This window comes from Pelobates fuscus, chromosome 5, assembly GCF_036172605.1.
Source record: "Pelobates fuscus isolate aPelFus1 chromosome 5, aPelFus1.pri, whole genome shotgun sequence".
Taxonomy (NCBI): domain Eukaryota; kingdom Metazoa; phylum Chordata; class Amphibia; order Anura; family Pelobatidae; genus Pelobates; species Pelobates fuscus.
Window position 1 is genome coordinate 129,403,728 of NC_086321.1, and position 17,446 is coordinate 129,421,173.

The following is a 17,446-nucleotide window of genomic DNA, read 5'->3' on the forward strand; positions in this document are numbered from 1 at the left end:
GGTCGCACTTGCAAGCCTCAAAGAAAGAGCTGTGTATGAGCCTGCATCATAGCTCAGCACACAGTCCATGGAGGGATGAAGTGCCAAGAGAAAAACGGCCCTCAATTATGTTTTTTTCCGCTCTTGCCTATGTCTATGCAACTAGGCCTGAAGAGCTACATCATACTGTGAGACTGTGTTCTGCCATTGAACGGCATAGGCTGAAAAGGGGTCCTAAGATTATTGCCTCACTTCACACCTCATAAAGCTGTGTTAATGTGGAGCAACAAGTTAATAGTTTACTAATGTAGTTTTTCTTCCTATAGCTTCATAGCGTTTCTCTTTTTCGCTGCTAATTTTCATCCTCAAATTTGCAATGAAAACCTGAGGTGCAAACTGATTTGCAAGCGGGTTCCCTTGCTAAGAAACATTTTCATATCATGTACTTCTCTATTTAGGTATGCATTACAGCTAAACAGAAAAAAAACCAAAACAAAACATAATTTAACAACTGAGCTGAGTAGGTAAAAAAAAAAAAAGCATTTGCCCCCAGTGTGTGGTGTAAAAATGCAAAATTAATCCCAATGTATTTTACATTAATTTAAAAATCTGTCTAACCACGGCACGAGAAAAAAGAAAAAAAAAAGTATAACTAAACATATATTTGCATGTTATTGTGCATGTACCATGAAATGCTGAAGTTAAAACATAAATATAAATTTCGCTTCCCAGTCATCTGAATTACTTGATGGTTCAGTGTGAAGCTGGGATGTTTCATGTAGACATATAAACAATTCTTGGTCACCGGAATAGAATCTAATCTACTGTGAAGAGACTTGGCATCCTGTCTGAACAATGAATAGCAGCTGCTGTGCGTTTGAAGAACCATTGTTGGACCAAGTTTTACCTCCTATTCTCCTGTTTGTGTTCATACTGGGTATGCTTGGCAACTCTGTTGGATTGTGGATGATCTGCCTTGAGTTTAAATCCTGGAAGCCCAACTCCATCTATCTGTTTAGCTTGACAATTGCGGATTTTGTTGTGCTGCTCTGTGTGATATTCCGTGCCGACTATTACCTGAAAGGTAAAGATTGGGTCTACGGTGACATATTTTGCAGACTGCTGCTTTTTACTTTTACTTCTTGCAGATGTGCTGGTGTGATCTTCCTGATGATAATTGCTATTGATCGCTACTTCAAAATTCTACTACCTTTCCACAGAATAAATAATATTACCATGAAGGATGCTGCTACTATCTGTTGTATGCTGTGGATGTGCGTGTTTGCACTCTCTTCCTACCTTCTACTGGATCCACATTCATTCAGTGTAAACAATGCGACACAATGTGAAAGCTTTAATATTTGCCCTAAAATATTTTCTGCTGCTGCCTGGCACGATGTTTTCTTTATATTCATGTCCATATTATCGCTCAGTGTTATCTCCTACTGCACAGCATGCATTACGTTGCATTTAAAAAACAACACCATTGACACTAATGGAAAAGTGAGACGAGCTGTGAAGTTTGTTTTATCCATCGCTGTTACATTCTCAATTTGCTATTTACCCAGCACAATGGTCAGGGTCTATATTTGGATCCTGAAGTTTCAGAAGAAAGAAGAGTGCACACATTATAAAGACTCAAACCTTTCATTTTACATCACCATTTGTTTCACTTATTTATACAGCATGCTCAATCCCATTGTATATTATTTTTCTAGCACATCATACAGTAATATTTTCCACAGATTATGGAATAGGTTTTTCAAGGAACAAATAGTGGCTGCATGGCAGTTATGTCTGTCACAGAAATAGTGTAAAAATGTGATAGCATTTGTGAAATATGAAACTATTAGAAAGTATCTAGGTGTAGAATGAAGACAAAGCTAATTATTATTATTTATATTACGGCATCAGATTCAGTAGCGCTGTACAATGGCATAGATTTAAGAAAGCGGTTACAGAAAGAGCAAGCCACAGTGTTTATGGTGCTAGGAATGCCATGGCACCCTCCCAAGGTGAGTTTGCAAAATAGCTTCACAACCTAGATTAGCTACCTGTCATTTCCTCTAAAACAGCGGTTCCCAACCCAGTCCAAGATTTAGGGATTACCCAGTTTAGTCTAAGGTGTTTAAAACCAAACAGAAAAAACAAGAAAGCAAACAACCTTTAGACACAACTGGGTAATCCCTAAACCCTGAACTGGTATGGAGTACAGAGGACTGGGTTGGGAACCCCTGCTCTAGAAGAACCAGAAGCATATTTCTCTGAGCTTGCCCGGCAATGCAGGTCTTTGCTTACTGGCTGAGTGTGCTCAGGTGATGCTTACTGCCAATAAGTCAGCTCTACACTGCGGGGCTTAGCTCAGGGGACTGATGGAAGTTCTGAGCAGCAGTTTCTGGCTCTGGCTTGCAATCGGTTTGACTACTTAGCCTGGGAGGGCACCAGGGCACTCTTGACATCATAACCACTAAGAGGGTTGTAGTGGTTATGGTGCTTGAAGGGTTTCTATAAATCTGGAAGATTGGAGGGATATAAGAACCCTACTGTAAATTTTTCCTTTTTGTTGTATGCTTATGTTTTACCTCTAATTTATATTTAGGTTTTATAGTAAATTTGCCTTTAAAAAGTGGTATACTAAATGTAGTTTTCAAATACTGATTTGCAGCCAGGTCATTGGGTCTATTCCTTTTAGCATTTTCCTGCCTTGATAAACCATACACATCATTGTTTTTGCTACTGCACCATGTACACTGCCTGGCTAACTCTGTTCAACATGCGATTGCCACGGGACTGTCAATGTGCAGTAACATTACACACATTCTGTTGCATTAGGAAGCCAGTAGGGGAAATAGGCCCAAGGGTAGATGGTCTTATACCTTTAAATATGCCTTAAATTAATAAGGGTTAGTTTGTTAGTTTTATAGATTAAGTTAAGTAAATTGTGGTGGATTTATCTCATTAGAAAATCAGTAAGAATATATTTGACAGTTGTGTGCCATATTACAAATGTGGAGAATTGATAAAGGAAGTGTAAATCATGGGCCTAAATAATGTAGCTGGAAAAGAGCCCTCATGAAGAATTTTTCCAATTCCACACATATTTTCGACGATGATTTGCAATTTTCATACCAGTTCTCTATAATTCCCAGTTTAATGAGTAAAACCGTAGGTGTTTCCTACAGGTGTAGGAAACACCTACAAAACCAATAAATGTTTAGAGGCACACTCCAGACCCTTAAAGCACTCTAACTTGCTTTATGTTTGAGTGATGTACAGCCAATATACAGTATCACATTTCTTATTCCAGAGTCATTGTTTTTTGGGGAGGCACTTAATGTTTAAATTCATGCATTAAACAAAAACATTGAAATATTTTAATTTGAACAGCATAATTAATGTAATGTGTTAAAAGGTCTAAACCTTTAAAATGAGTGAGTATACGTTTCTGAGTTATACACTGGGTTATGGCATATGTAAACATATTTTAGGATTAATTTGCACTTTTGTAGTTATGGAGAGAAGATATATCAATAAAACTATATAATGTATTCAACAATTAAAAGTCTGTTTTGATAGCAAGCAAAAGGGCATGCAATATGCATTCTAATCCTTCCACAGAACACGCCTCCCACCTCCAAATAAAACAATGAGGGATAGCACATACGCACTACTTACATATAAGTGTAGAGTATAAAACATGGGCAACACCTGTGATTAGATTTCGATTTGCAAATTCTAATATAAGGAGTAGAATTGGGTATTCACTCTGGAGTTTTGATACAGACGCCTTATCAGCGAGGCCCATCCAGTTGAGTAAGAGAACTTTCATTGCCTTCGGAAACAAAGCAGCAACCAGTTCCTCAGCAGGAGGAAGGTCTGAGATGCGATCTATATGTTTCCTTTTAAACTCCTCTACCTGTTGGCTTATGCATTCATTCTCTCTCTGGAACCGGCTTCCAAGCCAGCTGCTGACCTCAAACAACAAACTGTTATCATAAACTGAAGGGTGTTCTGTCTGTACAGTGTCTTTGTCAAACATATAACTTGCGGTGTCTAAAAGCTGCACTATACTTAAGATCATTTGTTCCAGATTGTGTTGTCCCTGGAGTGCTTGATTTAAGATATCAAACAGCGTTATAACAGCCGTCCTTAACTGTCCACTAAGGCAGATCACTTTATCTGTACAAAGGTCCAACAGGTTTTTTGCTTGCTGGAAGATAACATCATTGTATGTGACATCCTGACCAGGACTTAAACTTGACTTACAGTAATTGTGTTCAGTTACTGCAGTAACGGCAAGACTTCTGGAATTCATTTTCTGAGTTTTGAGTACAAAATCCGAAGAACAAGCCATCAACTGTTCCTGGGCTGATGATTGATTGGCATATTTGTAGCTCTTTAGAACATTTTCTGAGTTGCTAAGGCACTTCTTTAAGGTATAACAGTTGTTGAGTGGCCCATCTTTAAGTCGACTCTTCCAGAGCTCCTGAAACAGGCAATGATAGATATATTAATTGTATCTTAACACAACATTTTGATGCAGACTGGCAAAAATTATAAGTCATATTTTTGTGTAGGATTCAACATATTATTCCATATAGATATCCCATATTTAGATCGGTTGAATGAAATACTAAATGTTACATTTTCATCTCATTACTTTAGAGGAACATTTACACACAAGTTCACTTTCATTTGCGTATGTTCATTTCCATCTCCAGAATAACAATATATAATGTGTCAATGCTGCATATTGTATGTAAAACTCTAACAATGGATTCACACTGTCAACAGTGAGGAGATACCTGTAAGCTTTCAATAACAGCCAGCTGATCTTCTCTGCTGTATAAGTCAAACGCTACTCTAAATACACCTTGAATGCTATAAAACCACAGACTGTTCACTGCACCAGGTAGCCGTAACTTCTCAAACTTGAAATCTGAAAAAAATCAAATAAATAAAAAAACACCTGCATTAAAGTAGTGCTAAAAAAAAGGATATATATATATAAATAAAAATGGAAAGGGTACAGGGAAGCAGCGCCTTCTGGGTGTCCTCACACTCCTATGGTGGTAAGTATGGAAAAATATGAGGACAAAAAAAAAAAAAAAAAAAAGAATATAGTGTAGTATATTCTATATGTGGTGAGGTAAAAGAAAAATGCCACTTACAATTTTCTGAAAAATGAATGCACCCATTTTCTACTATATATTTAAAATCGTGTGCTAATAAACAGTCAAAAAAGTTACTCAGTCGCCACTGTACGCCTGCAGTGTCCATGGCACACTAACTGGGAATGAATTTCTACCCACCAGGATTTTTCCAAAGTGTCCCTACAAAATATTGTTTTGCTCTTAGCTGTGGCACCGTAAGAGTAATTACAGCTAGCAGAGCACATGGATTTAGGTCACTGTTGGAGGAGGTAAGACTTACACCATATCGACTGCATTGTCTGTTTAATTGGCACTTAGTGCCACTGATATTTGCGCTAACTCGTTTTTTTTTATTCTTTATTTTTTTCGTGCATTGAGATTACAAACAGCAGGTACAAGCTAGATCAATCCGTGCAAACATTCAATACTGTAGCATGTGATAAAACTGCACATTTTTGGATAGTAAAGAAAAGAACAGGACACGGTTATTTTTATGAATTTATTTAAGCTATGTGTCACCGAGTTATTGTAGGTATGACAGTGGTACTTAAATGCTGATGACAAATCTGCAATACAGGCTGTAACTGACTGCAGGAGTTAAAAATGATTTCCCTGCTGAGGACTAGATTACCCATAAATATATTAATCACAAAGTACTACACTCATCCTTCGAAAAGGTTTTACCCTGTCCATAATGGCGACATGACAAATAGTCCATTAAATGATCCCTACCAGCACTAAAATTAAGCTTTGCTGCCAATCCTTTCTTTGCAAACTTTGCATGGAGTTTTGGGTGGTTCTCCGTCCGAATTCCTGTCTGCGCAACAACATCAGCTCCAAGAAACACTGGAATCATGTTTTCCTGTAAAATAGAAGGAACTAAAATTATATACATATATAATTAAGTGATTTAATAATTACAGGACCAATCCAAGCACCATAACCACTACAGCATGCTGCAGTGCTAATGGTGCCAGGAGCGCCTGGACATTCCCCCATGTAAGTAGTCAAACATTTGCTAACAGTCTTACTTGGGAATGGCGGTCAGCAGTTCCTGCTTCTCCTAGCTCTCCAGAGCTACGCCCTATAGTACTTGCAGCTCATTGGCTGACATTGTCAGCAGCACAGTCTTAGTCAGTGAATTAAGCCATGCATGGCCAGGCTTAGCTCAGGTACAGAGTTTCTGGCAGTGGCAAAAGCCATCAGTCATAAACCTTGCAGCCAGGTGAAATTGAGCAGTGTAGTACCTAATTTATCCTAAAGGAACACTATAGTGTCATGTACACAAACAGGTTTTCCTGACACTATAGTGGTTAAATAACTACTATTTGCAATAAAAAGATGCTTTTACTCACCTTGTTTCCAGTGCTGCGCCAATCTCGGCGTGGCTGGCCCCTCCTCCCCCTCTTCTATGGCCGAGATCATCAAATTTGATTTTCTCCTTTCCTGTAGTAAGCACTGGGAGGCCATCAGCATCTCCTCATAGGGAAGTGTTCAGTGTCTCCATGCAGAGCGTCAGCACTGACCCAGGAAACACCTCTAGTGGCCACCTGAGTGATTGCCAGTAGATGTGTTACTAGGCAGTAATGTAAACATTGCCTTTTCTCAGAAAATGCAGTGTTTACATGAAAATGCCTATAGGGACGTGCTATAGACCCGGGCTCAACAATTCCCTGGGATTTGTGAGCCTGTTCAGCCCCTGAGGTGAGCGGCTGCCCGAGATTGGACGCGGGCAGTCAACTCACGTAGGGCTTAGGCAGGTAGGCAGGCAGACAGTTGGCTCATTGAGAGCTGAGGGAGAGAGGCTAATGACTGTATAAGGAGGGAGGAAGGCGGGTGGCTAAATGAGTGCGGTGGCGAGGGAGCTGTAATCTCCATGCTCTGCTCCCCCACGCGCCCTCAAGTGATGCCAGGAGCCAGAATATTACATCATTGCGGCCCGCATCACTAAACAGCGCTCTAGGGAGCAGAGCAGAGAGATGACAGCTGTCCCACAGGACCACAGGGAAAGCTAATCCACTCCAGCTGGGTTGATTTAAAATAATAAAAGTAATGATTTGTGAATTAGTGCTGCAGTGTGTGTGTCAGAGAAATCAGTGAGTGTGTGAAATCAGTGCATGTATGTGTGTCTGTAAGTGAGTGAGTGTGTGTTTCGGTCAGTAATTGTGCGTATGTTTGTCTGTGAGTGTGTGTAAGTGTGTCTGTCTGTCTGTCAGCGAGTGAGTGTGTGTGTATTGTGTGCCTGTCAGCAAGTAAGTGTGTGTATGGGTGTCTGTCAGGGAGTGAGTGAGTGAGTGTGTATGTATGTGTGTCTGTCAGTGAATGAGTGGGTGTGTGTATGTCTGTTAGTGAGTGCATGTGTATGTGTGCCAGTTAGTGCGTGTGTATGTATGTATGTATGTGTGTCTGTCAGTGAGTGTGTATGTTTAAGTCTGTCCCCCTCCAATCACATGGGAAAGGTGTTTTACTCACTCTTTTTCCCCACACCATGCTGGTGACTCTGCGGCTGGCCCCACCTCAATGGTTGAGATCATCAGTCTTGATGATCTCAGGCAATCCAATGATTTCCCATAGAAAAACATTTTGAGACTATTGCCACAATCAACTTCTCTGCATAGAGAGATGCATTGATTCAATGCATCCCTAGAGGGAGCATTAATTTCCCTGACCGGGGAAGCACTTTTAGAGGCCATCTGAGTGATTACTACTAGAGGTGTTAACAGACAGCAATGTAAACCCTGCCTTTAGTCTGATAAGTCAGTGTTTACATTGAAAAGCATTCAGGGACAGTATATAGACTTCAGAACAACTACATTAAGCTGTAGTGGTTCTGGTGACTAATGCCCCTTAACAGAATTGTATTTATGACGTTGAAAAATCTGGCTCCTAACTTTTTTAGCTGTCACCTAGATTTCAAGAAAATTTGGCAAGCCCTGCTATAGACACCAGAACAATTACATTAAGCTGTAGTTATTCAGGTTACTATAGTGTTCAGTTAAGTATAATTTTTAAACAGAACACGAATTTATTGTCCATTAAAAAGATGTGAACTAAGGAATTATCAAACTCTAAAGCCTGATACTATCACACATTTAAATTTACAAAGCACTTTTATTTTAATAAACAATTCTATTTTATAAGACACACTACAAACACAATAACATAATAGTTTGTTGCACAGGTTATGGTGAAAGGAGATCCTCGGTCCCCTTGCAAAAAGTTGCCTATGAATGCGGTGATTTGCTAAAATTTTCCCTTGACATCGAAGGGAGAATCTGTCGTTTCTTATTTGGGCATCCTACGGCCCTTATTATCAGCAGCAGTTACTTTGAAAATGTAGAACCATTTCTAATGTTTTTTTTTTTTTCATTTTTGTGGGCAAATTTACAATGCCCTATCTATATAATTCATCTAACCATCAAGACTGACACCTTTTTATTGGCAAACCTATGAATGATTTTGAACAATTATAAAATTAGTAATACAGACCTCTCCATGATGCCCATGATATAATTTAAAAGAACAGGGAGGGCATATAAACATATATCTAATCCGCCTCTTGCCTGTATTCCATTCTGAAAACTGTAACGCTCCCTTCTCCATAGCCAGTTCATTTAATAGAAATAATTAATTCTATGAAGGAAATTTCTGAAACGAAACAAAAAAAAAAAAAAAAAAAAAAAGAAATCATCAAAACTCACAACAACAATGGAGTTTGTAAATCACAGTCATAGCAATAATAAATAGCAAAATGTAGCAATCTAAAGTACCAATGTCGACTTCCTGACATTATGTATCGTGAGCTTGCTACAGGAGAGAAAAACGTGCCAACAATTCTGGAAAGGGTTCACAACAGGGATATATATATTTTATGTGGAATACAGATGTTATATACAGCTGGATTAAAGTCTCGTGTACAACCCCACAACAAGACACAGGTGTCCTGGAACATGGTATTCTAGCAATTGTATCCAACAGCTTTAAGTGTCTCTAACATTAAAGTACTTAGCACAGTTTGACATTAGGGGGAATCACAAGCTTGAAATGCCTTTACCACTATAGTTCCAAGCTGTGTGTACGAGGTCACCTGGCCAGAAGTACTGATTGTATTCTCCTTGGCCCTGTGGACTATGTTCCTGTATAGTTCCACATTCCACACTAAAGAACGGCAATAATATCGAAGTAAAATGACCTACTTTATTTACTGAGCCTAATTTGTAGTTTATATTTTAGTATAGTGTGTCAGTATTTTGTAGTGGGTAGGAGTACTAATGATTATAAAGCATGTGTAGGTAAGTGAGACAGTCATATCTTCATGTTTATTAAGAGCAGCTCCTAACAGACCATGCCTCTCATATCTCCTACGCAGGTATAAAGGCAGCACGTGTTATTTGGAAGTGAAATACAGTAAATCAACGCGTAAAACTTCACATTGCTGCCCTCCATCCATAGGGTTTTTTAACATACCTCCAAAAAACATTACTGTAACAGTATTTAGCTCTCCCCTCTGCAAGTGGCGTCGCAACCATTCTACGTCATCAACAGGGGAGTAGCTAGCGGACATATTAACCAGTGGCAAAACTCTGGCACTCAGATACCCGAAGGGGCACCAATAACACAGTAACGACGCTCGGGGGTTTATTATAAGTTGTGCTAAATGTACTAGGTCTAAATAAGACACTTGGGAAAACAAGTAAATTGGAGATGTTTTCCAGTTCTACTATTTTGTTGTAAAATTTTCAATTTAATAGATCACTCAACTTACCCATACTACTTAAAGGGAAACTATAGTGTTAGTGTTACAACCATGTATTCCTAACACTATAGTGCCCTCTGGTACCCTTCTCCTCCCCTGGCTGGTAAACTCCTGGAAGCACCTCTATTAGCCGTCTGATAAAGGTTTTGTAGAACCTGCAACATTTACACTGCAGGATCAAAGCATTAGGAATTGTGTTCTCTTTATTTAGATGCAACTCCAAAATCTAAAAATTGGGAACATGGGGTATTACTTATCTTTAATTCCAGTGCTAAGATCCAGTCCCAGCAGCTGCTCATCCTGCTTCCTGTGGTGTCACGCCAATGCATATAACAATCCAATCCAATGCTCCTCATATTGGAGGTTAGCTGTGAATCGAGATTGTCTGGACTCTCACAGCGGAAGCATGTCTAGTCTCTGTAAATACACCTATAGTGACTGACTTCCACACAACTACTAGAGCAGTGGCGGAACTACAGGAGACGCTGAGGTCGCGACTGGGTCCTCTGCTTTCTGCCTGTTTCAGGGGGCACAGGAGGCGACAGGCTGACCACCTTAAGATTACCTCAATGCGGCGTATATCCACTAAGGCAGAGTAGGCACCCGCTTATCCGAGTGGCAGATGCCTACTCTGCCAAAATGTACAGCATCCGTAGGAAGCGGTGGCAGCAAGGGAACGCTGATGTTCCTGCTCTTCCTCACCTAAATTTCTAGTGGAGTGCTGTCCCTCCCTATTGTTTTGTAGTGAGCGTGTGTGTGTGTGTGTCTGTCAGTGAAAGTGCGTGCTGGTTAAACTGTGTGTGGCCCTGTAATTCCTAGTTACGTCCCTGTACTAGAGGCTATTCCACAGCTTAAATCAAGTGAAACGTAGTCATGTAACCAAATGCTGCTCATAGGAGAGCATTAAATTCTGTGAGGAGCATTGGATTGGACATTCATTGTGGAAGAGACACCTCCACCATGTTGTCGCCGGAAGTACAGTGGGTAGCAGCACCAAGGAAATCGTGCTTGGGAAAAGTTTTTATTTCCCCCCCTTTTATTTTGCAGCAAATAAAAAAGGGGTGAGGGGGCAGAATCTAAATAGGGACTAGGCACTAAAGTGTTAGGAATACAGGTTTATATTCCGAATGATACAGTGTTGCTTTAATTTTCAATTTAACCCCTTAAGGACACATGACGTGTGACATGTCATGATTCCCTTTTATTCCAGAAGTTTGGTCCTTAAGGGGTTAAAGGGACACTATAGTCACCTGAACAACTTTAGCTTAATGAGGCAGTTTTGGTGTATAGAACATGCCCCTGCAGCCTCACTGCTCAATCCTCTGCCATTTAGGAGTTAAATCCCTTTGTTTATGAACCCTAGTCACACCTCCCTGCATGTGACTTGCACAGCCTTCCATAAACACTTCCTGTAAAGAGAGCCCTATTTAGGCTTTCTTTATTGCAAGTTCTGTTTAATTAAGATTTTATTATCCCCTGCTATGTTAATAGCTTGCTAGACCCTGCAAGAGCCTCCTGTATGTGATTAAAGTTCAATTTAGAGATTGAGATTCAATTATTTAAGGTAAATTACATCTGTTTGACAGAGCCTGCATGAAAAAAAACTGGTTTCACTTTCAATCAGGGGAGATGTGGCTAGTGCTGCATAAACAGAAACAAAGTGATTTAACTCCTAAATGACAGTGAATGGAGCAGTGAAATTGCAGGGGAATGATCTATACACTAAAAAGGAACATTTGCTTCATACTTACCGTAATTTTCTTTTCCTGATAATTTATTCATGGCAGCATTTACTCATGGGTAGCTCCTCCCCTCACAGCAGAAAGGACAGGAAACAGAACTCTGAAACTGGTATAAATAGATCCTCCCCCTTCCCATCAGGCAGTCTTTGTTATATAGCTACACAACTCTTATAGTATATGGGTGGGAACGTAATGCTGCCATGAATACATTATCAGGAAAAGAAATTTACGGTAAGTATGAAGCAAATTTTCCTTTTTCCTGACCATTATTCATGGCAGCATTTACTCATGGGTAATAACCAAGCTGAATATATAGAGGGAGGGACAGAGTTCAAAAACAGCAAATAGTTATAAAAACATTATTGGGCTGCATGAACCTTAGAAAACTTTAAAAAAGCCAAACCCGTAATCAATAGGATATTGTTATAAAATCTGTTCAGACAAGGTAATTTACCATAGCGGCTGCAAAGACTGCAACCTCCTGGCATTCAAATGTCTGAAATAGCCTGAAAAGGCCAGATAGGAATTAAGGCCATGACAGTCAAACCTAGAGAAGGAACAAGGCTAGACAAACTCTCGGAAGCAATAAGGAACCCATCTTGTGATGGATTAAAAAAAAAAAAAAAAAAAAATGTTCTTTTCTTTTTTTTTTTTTTTATTCTTTATTTTGGTTGTGCATAAAAGTAACAAGCATAAACAATGTGCCACAATAGCACGCAGTCAGGTAACATCTGTGGATCGTATTGGGCATTGAGTAGAGTGCACATTTTTTTTATTTTTATTATTTACAGAGACGTGAAGGCTATAGTAACAACTGTCAGACTGATATTTCTGCCTAGTCTTCCACTTGGCGTTAACTAGCAGTAGAAACTCCTTATGATTTTGTGGGGAGAGAAAAAGCATTGGCAAACAGTGTTACTGGTATATTTCGCTTTGTGGGTGTGTGGAGAAAGCAGTGTGAACTGTGGTTTGATATCACAGTTTAAGTGATCTGGGTGTACTCATGGGTTGCCATTAACTGACGCCCAGTGGGGGTGTAAGACGACTAGCGGTCCACCTGCGCGTATCGGGGTGTCTTACTGGGTGGGGGTTGTCGACTTTCAGTCCATGTAAAGTTGGGGCACTGGGCGTGCGCTGTGCCTACGAGGGGTTACCCTGTGAATAGGAGTATGTGCCTTGCATACGAAAGTAGGGCTACTTCAGAGGTTCTCGTCAGGGCACACAGCCGTGGGGGTTAAGTGGTGTCGGTCAGTGTTGTTGGCCTCTAGGGGGTGATGTCTCCAGTCAGCTCCCTAAGCTCCCGAGGGGAGAGCGGTACCTCCAAACCCCACCTGTACCAGAACGTTGTGCCATAGTTATGTGTCCAGTGTCCATGTGTGGGAAACCAGGAGACTATCTGTAGGTACTCGGGGAAAAGGGGGGTGGTCATTGGTCGTGGTTCCTCTTTCCTGTCCCCTGTCCACGTAAATGCAATTCCTATGCCTGTCCGATGAAGGAGGCCTTGTATAAAATCTAAAATAACAATAGAGTAGAGAGGCGAAAATAGAGAAAAACAAAACTGGACATAAAACTTAAAATAACATATGAAAGGTTAATTATAGCCTTCAAGCTTCAGCTGTTGGAGTGGCCACCAGTCCTAGTGGGTTGGCATCAGCCGGCCTCAGCCGGGTGTCCGTGGCTAATCAGGTGGTTACCGCAACAAAGGCATCTGGCCTCGTTTCCCGGGGCACAAAAGGGAGTACTGTGTCCAGATTCCAGGTGTGGGCTGCCGGGGCCGCGGTGAGCAGTGTGGCTGATTTCAGAGCATCCCTAGACAGTCCCAAAGCTGGCAACAGGTCTCTCGCTTCCTTCAAGTCCCGGATAGGGTGTGTAGCGGTGCCGTGTTGGACCGCTAGAGTGTGTTGCAATCTCCACCGGTACAGGATGCCTTTGTCTCGGAGCAGGGTCGTGAAGGCCTGTAGCGATCTTCTCCAAGCCATGGTGTATCCTGAAAGGTCTGTGTAGAAGGAGAGCTGCATACCTTCAAAGGCGTAGGGCGAGTGGTTCCGGACAGCTCCCATAACTGACGATCTGTCTTTGCTGCTCTGGAATTTCACCAGGAGGTCTCGTGGTGCTGAGCTCGGTGCTTTCGTCGATTTTTGCAGGCGGAACATCCCCTCTAGGCCCACCTGTTTTGCCTGCCTGGGTGGTAGTAGTGCTGTGAGAGGAAGCGCCGCAGCAGGTGTGGTGTCTCCGTCTCCGGAATCTCTTCTGGTATACCTCTTATCTTGAGGTTGAGGCTGCGCCTTTGGTCCTCTGCCACCGCCATCTTTTGATCTGTTTTGGCTTGGTGTGCCTGCAGGCATCGCTTTCTAGGACCTCCATGCGGTCCGTTAGGCCCCGAATCTCTTGTCGGATTTGGACCATATCGGTCTGTATGTTCCGTCTGAGTTCTGCCAGGAGCCCTCTCATTATAGCCATCGTTACCGGGGCAGAGTCCAGCGGAGAGCTGGAGGGTGCGGTGGTTTGTGGTTCCACTGTATTTCCCTCTGTTAGTCCCATGCAGTAGTCCTCCGATATGTCTGTGTCTGCGCAGTCGGCCATCTTGGGCCCCGCTACACTTCAGGCCTGGCGCCACAGGTCGCCGATATTCATGCCCATATGCGGTTTTTCGGATTTTTATTTATTTTATTTTTATTTTTCTTCCCCATGGCTTGTGGGTCAGGGCTTGGGGTGATTCTCCGGCGGTTTGGGGTGGTGGAAACCCAATTTTGCGGCTATTAGGGAATTTGTCTGCTTGGAGCTTCAGGAACATCATAATGTCCTTTTCTGATATAAATTTAAAACCAATGGATGACATCATCAATTCAGAACCTTGATAAAGGCATAACTTCCAGATATCATACTGGAACAATTAACAAACAAAAAGTGTAGTTTGTGGAGCTAGGAATCAGCTGCTGAAACACACTAGTGGGATTTAATCACCAAAGTCCCACAATAAACATAACACAACAATACAGGAAAGTGTGCAGCGCTTGTGATAGATATACAAAATATATATTAGTGGTATATCCACCCAAGATGTTTGTATGAAATGAGGATAAATACCTTAATGTAATAAGTGTCTATAGACATAGATCCTATACATAATAAACAGAAGAAATCATAGCATAATACTGCAATATAAAGTAAATCTAATATAGCAGTCTTTATGGTGCCACTCACATGGGTTGGAGCCTGTTAATGGATAAACTGGCTCAGGTATAATCGCTTAGGGAGGAATTTCCTCTGAAGTCCACAAAGCTGGAGCTTGATCCTCAGAATATGAGAGGAATAGAACAGGCAAAACACCAATTTAGAAATATAACAAGAGTATCATTTATTTAAAAAGCATATAAAATCGGGGGCGGGGCCGGACCGCCGAGCTGAACGGTCGCAGGCAAAAGGAGCTCCTGCAACATCTCATCAAATATGACAAGAAATGGGCCTTTTAAACGAAAAGCAGACCGACAGCAACGGAGCCTAAAGCAGGGAGACTGATGGAACCAGGGTGAGGCTGGCCCACCGGGCTTCAGTCCCCTGGAGGAGAAATCTTCGGTACCACAACTGAGACCTTCTCTGGCGGTGAGTGGGGCAGACGGCCGCTGCCCCACTATCCTGCACCACGGTACCCGGCATGGGGCACTAATCCGGACGGACCCGGCCCCGTTCCCCCCCCCTATGGACCGGGGGGGTGATCCCGGTCCTCACCCTGTGGCCCTGACAGAGACGCCGCAGAAGCAGGGGGACTGACCGTTCCGTCCAAGATGGCGGGCGCCATGTGCGCGGGAGTCGGAGGGAGGACCTGCTCCCTCTCCGTGCCCACGGCTGAAGCTGCGGCAACTAACTCCTGCTATGGCAGGAAGCATGATGGCAGATACTTACCCCAGTAACCATCTGAACCAGCGACGACGACAGCGGTACACGGGAAAACACCCAGCGCGCTGTCTTTTCCCGCCAGAACGGACTAAACAGGCTGATAAGTGTGGTTAATACTGTGCGGAGACAGATCTCTTACCTGCCTCCTACCCAGCCTGTAACAAACTGCAGAGTAACAGAGACAACCACAACAATGTCGAAGACTCACCCTCTCAGCTCCTTAACCAGCCGTTTTCCACCTATGCTCTGACTGCCTGAAACCATCTAGCAGCTGACCCAGACCAACTGAAACCTCCAGCGCAGGCAACGGATAACCACACAGGGACTGACTGGCTTTACCACACACATAGCCTGAGCCGGGGTAAGGCGGAGAAGCAGAGGGGACCGCCAAAGACGAGCACCAGACCACCCCAAACAAAGCAGGTACAGCTACACCCAGCACCCACAGCCACTCAGAAAAGCCCAGGGGATCTCGGCACCCGATCGCCAGGGAAAGCGCACCAGCAACATCACCTACAGCAGGGGGCATTCACCCAGCCCCGTCAAGGCATCGGCTGACCCCAAACGGACTGAGACTTTAACACAGGCATAGTATTGTCTTACACCTGACTCTTTGCCCCACTGGAACTGGACATATCTTTATTATTTAACCTTTTGTTTAATGTTTAGTTCTGCTTCTCACGACTCCCATCACTCGTAGCCAGCATGGAGGTCTGCATATTAAGCTACTAAGCTAATGTACCTAGGGAGCCTTACTTTAACCTTAGCTGGAACCTCTGTCTCAGCCACAACCGTGCCCCTAGATTAGCCAGAATAAATAGCCCTCTATTGAAATAGCATGGCATAACGGCGATGCAACTAAACGTGTGTTAATAATTTATGTTTCCTATTTCTTCCTCTTATGTATAACAAACTATTACAAAGCAACATTCAAATGAAGCAGAAATGTTTGGATGACAGTCCACTTATTTCACTATTATTTTTATTTCTATTTTTATTACCTCCCGACATGTAACTAACTTATACTGCTTTACCTAGTTGGTGATGTACACTAAGTTACTAAGCCCCTCAGACCTTAGTCTCATGATGTGATTTCATGTACAGCTCACTAACTATAACTAGTTTTACGTCTTGCACTGGTATATTTAGATTTAGCGATACCTGCATTAAAGCAAGTGATAACAGTATTATAGCGAGATACAACAGTATTATAGCGAGATACAACAGTATTATAGCGAGATACAACAGTATTATAGCGAGATACAACAGTATTATAGCGAGATATAACAGTATTATAGCGAGATATAACAGTATTATAGCGAGATACAGCAGTATGAAAGCGAGAGATAACAATATTCAAGTGAGAGAAAACAGTGTTAATGCGAGAGAATGCAGTATTAAAGCGAGAGATAACAGTATTTAGCCATAGCATGTTACTATATATAAAATGAGGTAGATAATCATAGGAGACTTTGTTCATATGTTATGTCGACCCTATTTTGTGCAACTCTTGAACGTCTCCCTCTCTTTTTTCTGTACCCCCATAATCATATGCCTCAACAAAAATAAAGAATTACAAAAAAAAAAAAGCATATAAAATCTTACATTCTAAATTCTGTAATGCCAACATCGAGCACAACGCGTTTCGACGTCACAAAACCACATGGCTCATCCAAGACAAAGGAAATAAGTGCAATTTCAGTTCCTGCATTCCTGCACATGCTCAGTATACTGATGACTCACCCAACTGTTTGTAACCAGATACTAATTAGCATTTGCCATGTGGAGATTTCGGCCTACTAAATTTTGACCATGCTGGAATCCCATCACATTCCCCCCCTTTGATGCCTCTGATACAAATTATTCCAGATGCATCACCAATCACAGGTTACCAATACCTCTCAAGTAGCCATTGAACC

At 41.8% G+C, this 17,446-nt stretch overlaps 2 protein-coding genes across 3 annotated transcripts; one reads left to right on the plus strand and one right to left on the minus strand.

The window, feature by feature from the left end:
* Positions 1-655: 655 nt before the first annotated feature.
* On the plus strand, positions 656-1,791 carry LOC134612036 (hydroxycarboxylic acid receptor 3-like). The gene has a single exon (XM_063456418.1). The coding sequence runs from the start codon at positions 835-837 to the stop codon at positions 1,789-1,791; it is 957 nt and encodes a 318-aa protein (XP_063312488.1). The 5' UTR covers positions 656-834.
* A 1,429-nt stretch (positions 1,792-3,220) lies between these two features.
* LOC134612603 (uncharacterized) lies at positions 3,221-9,667 on the minus strand. Of its 2 annotated transcripts, XM_063456998.1 has the most exons (5): positions 9,600-9,667; positions 8,622-8,780; positions 5,865-5,994; positions 4,785-4,918; positions 3,221-4,465 (listed from the first exon to the last, which is right to left on the minus strand). In XM_063456998.1, exons 2-5 carry the CDS (start codon positions 8,733-8,735, stop codon positions 3,647-3,649), a joined length of 1,197 nt encoding a protein of 398 aa, XP_063313068.1. In that variant the 5' UTR covers positions 8,736-8,780; positions 9,600-9,667; the 3' UTR covers positions 3,221-3,646. The 2 variants fall into 2 exon arrangements, with proteins under 2 accessions (XP_063313068.1, XP_063313069.1); XM_063456999.1 differs by lacking the exons at positions 8,622-8,780; positions 9,600-9,667 and adding an exon at positions 6,164-7,323.
* Positions 9,668-17,446: the final 7,779 nt, after the last annotated feature.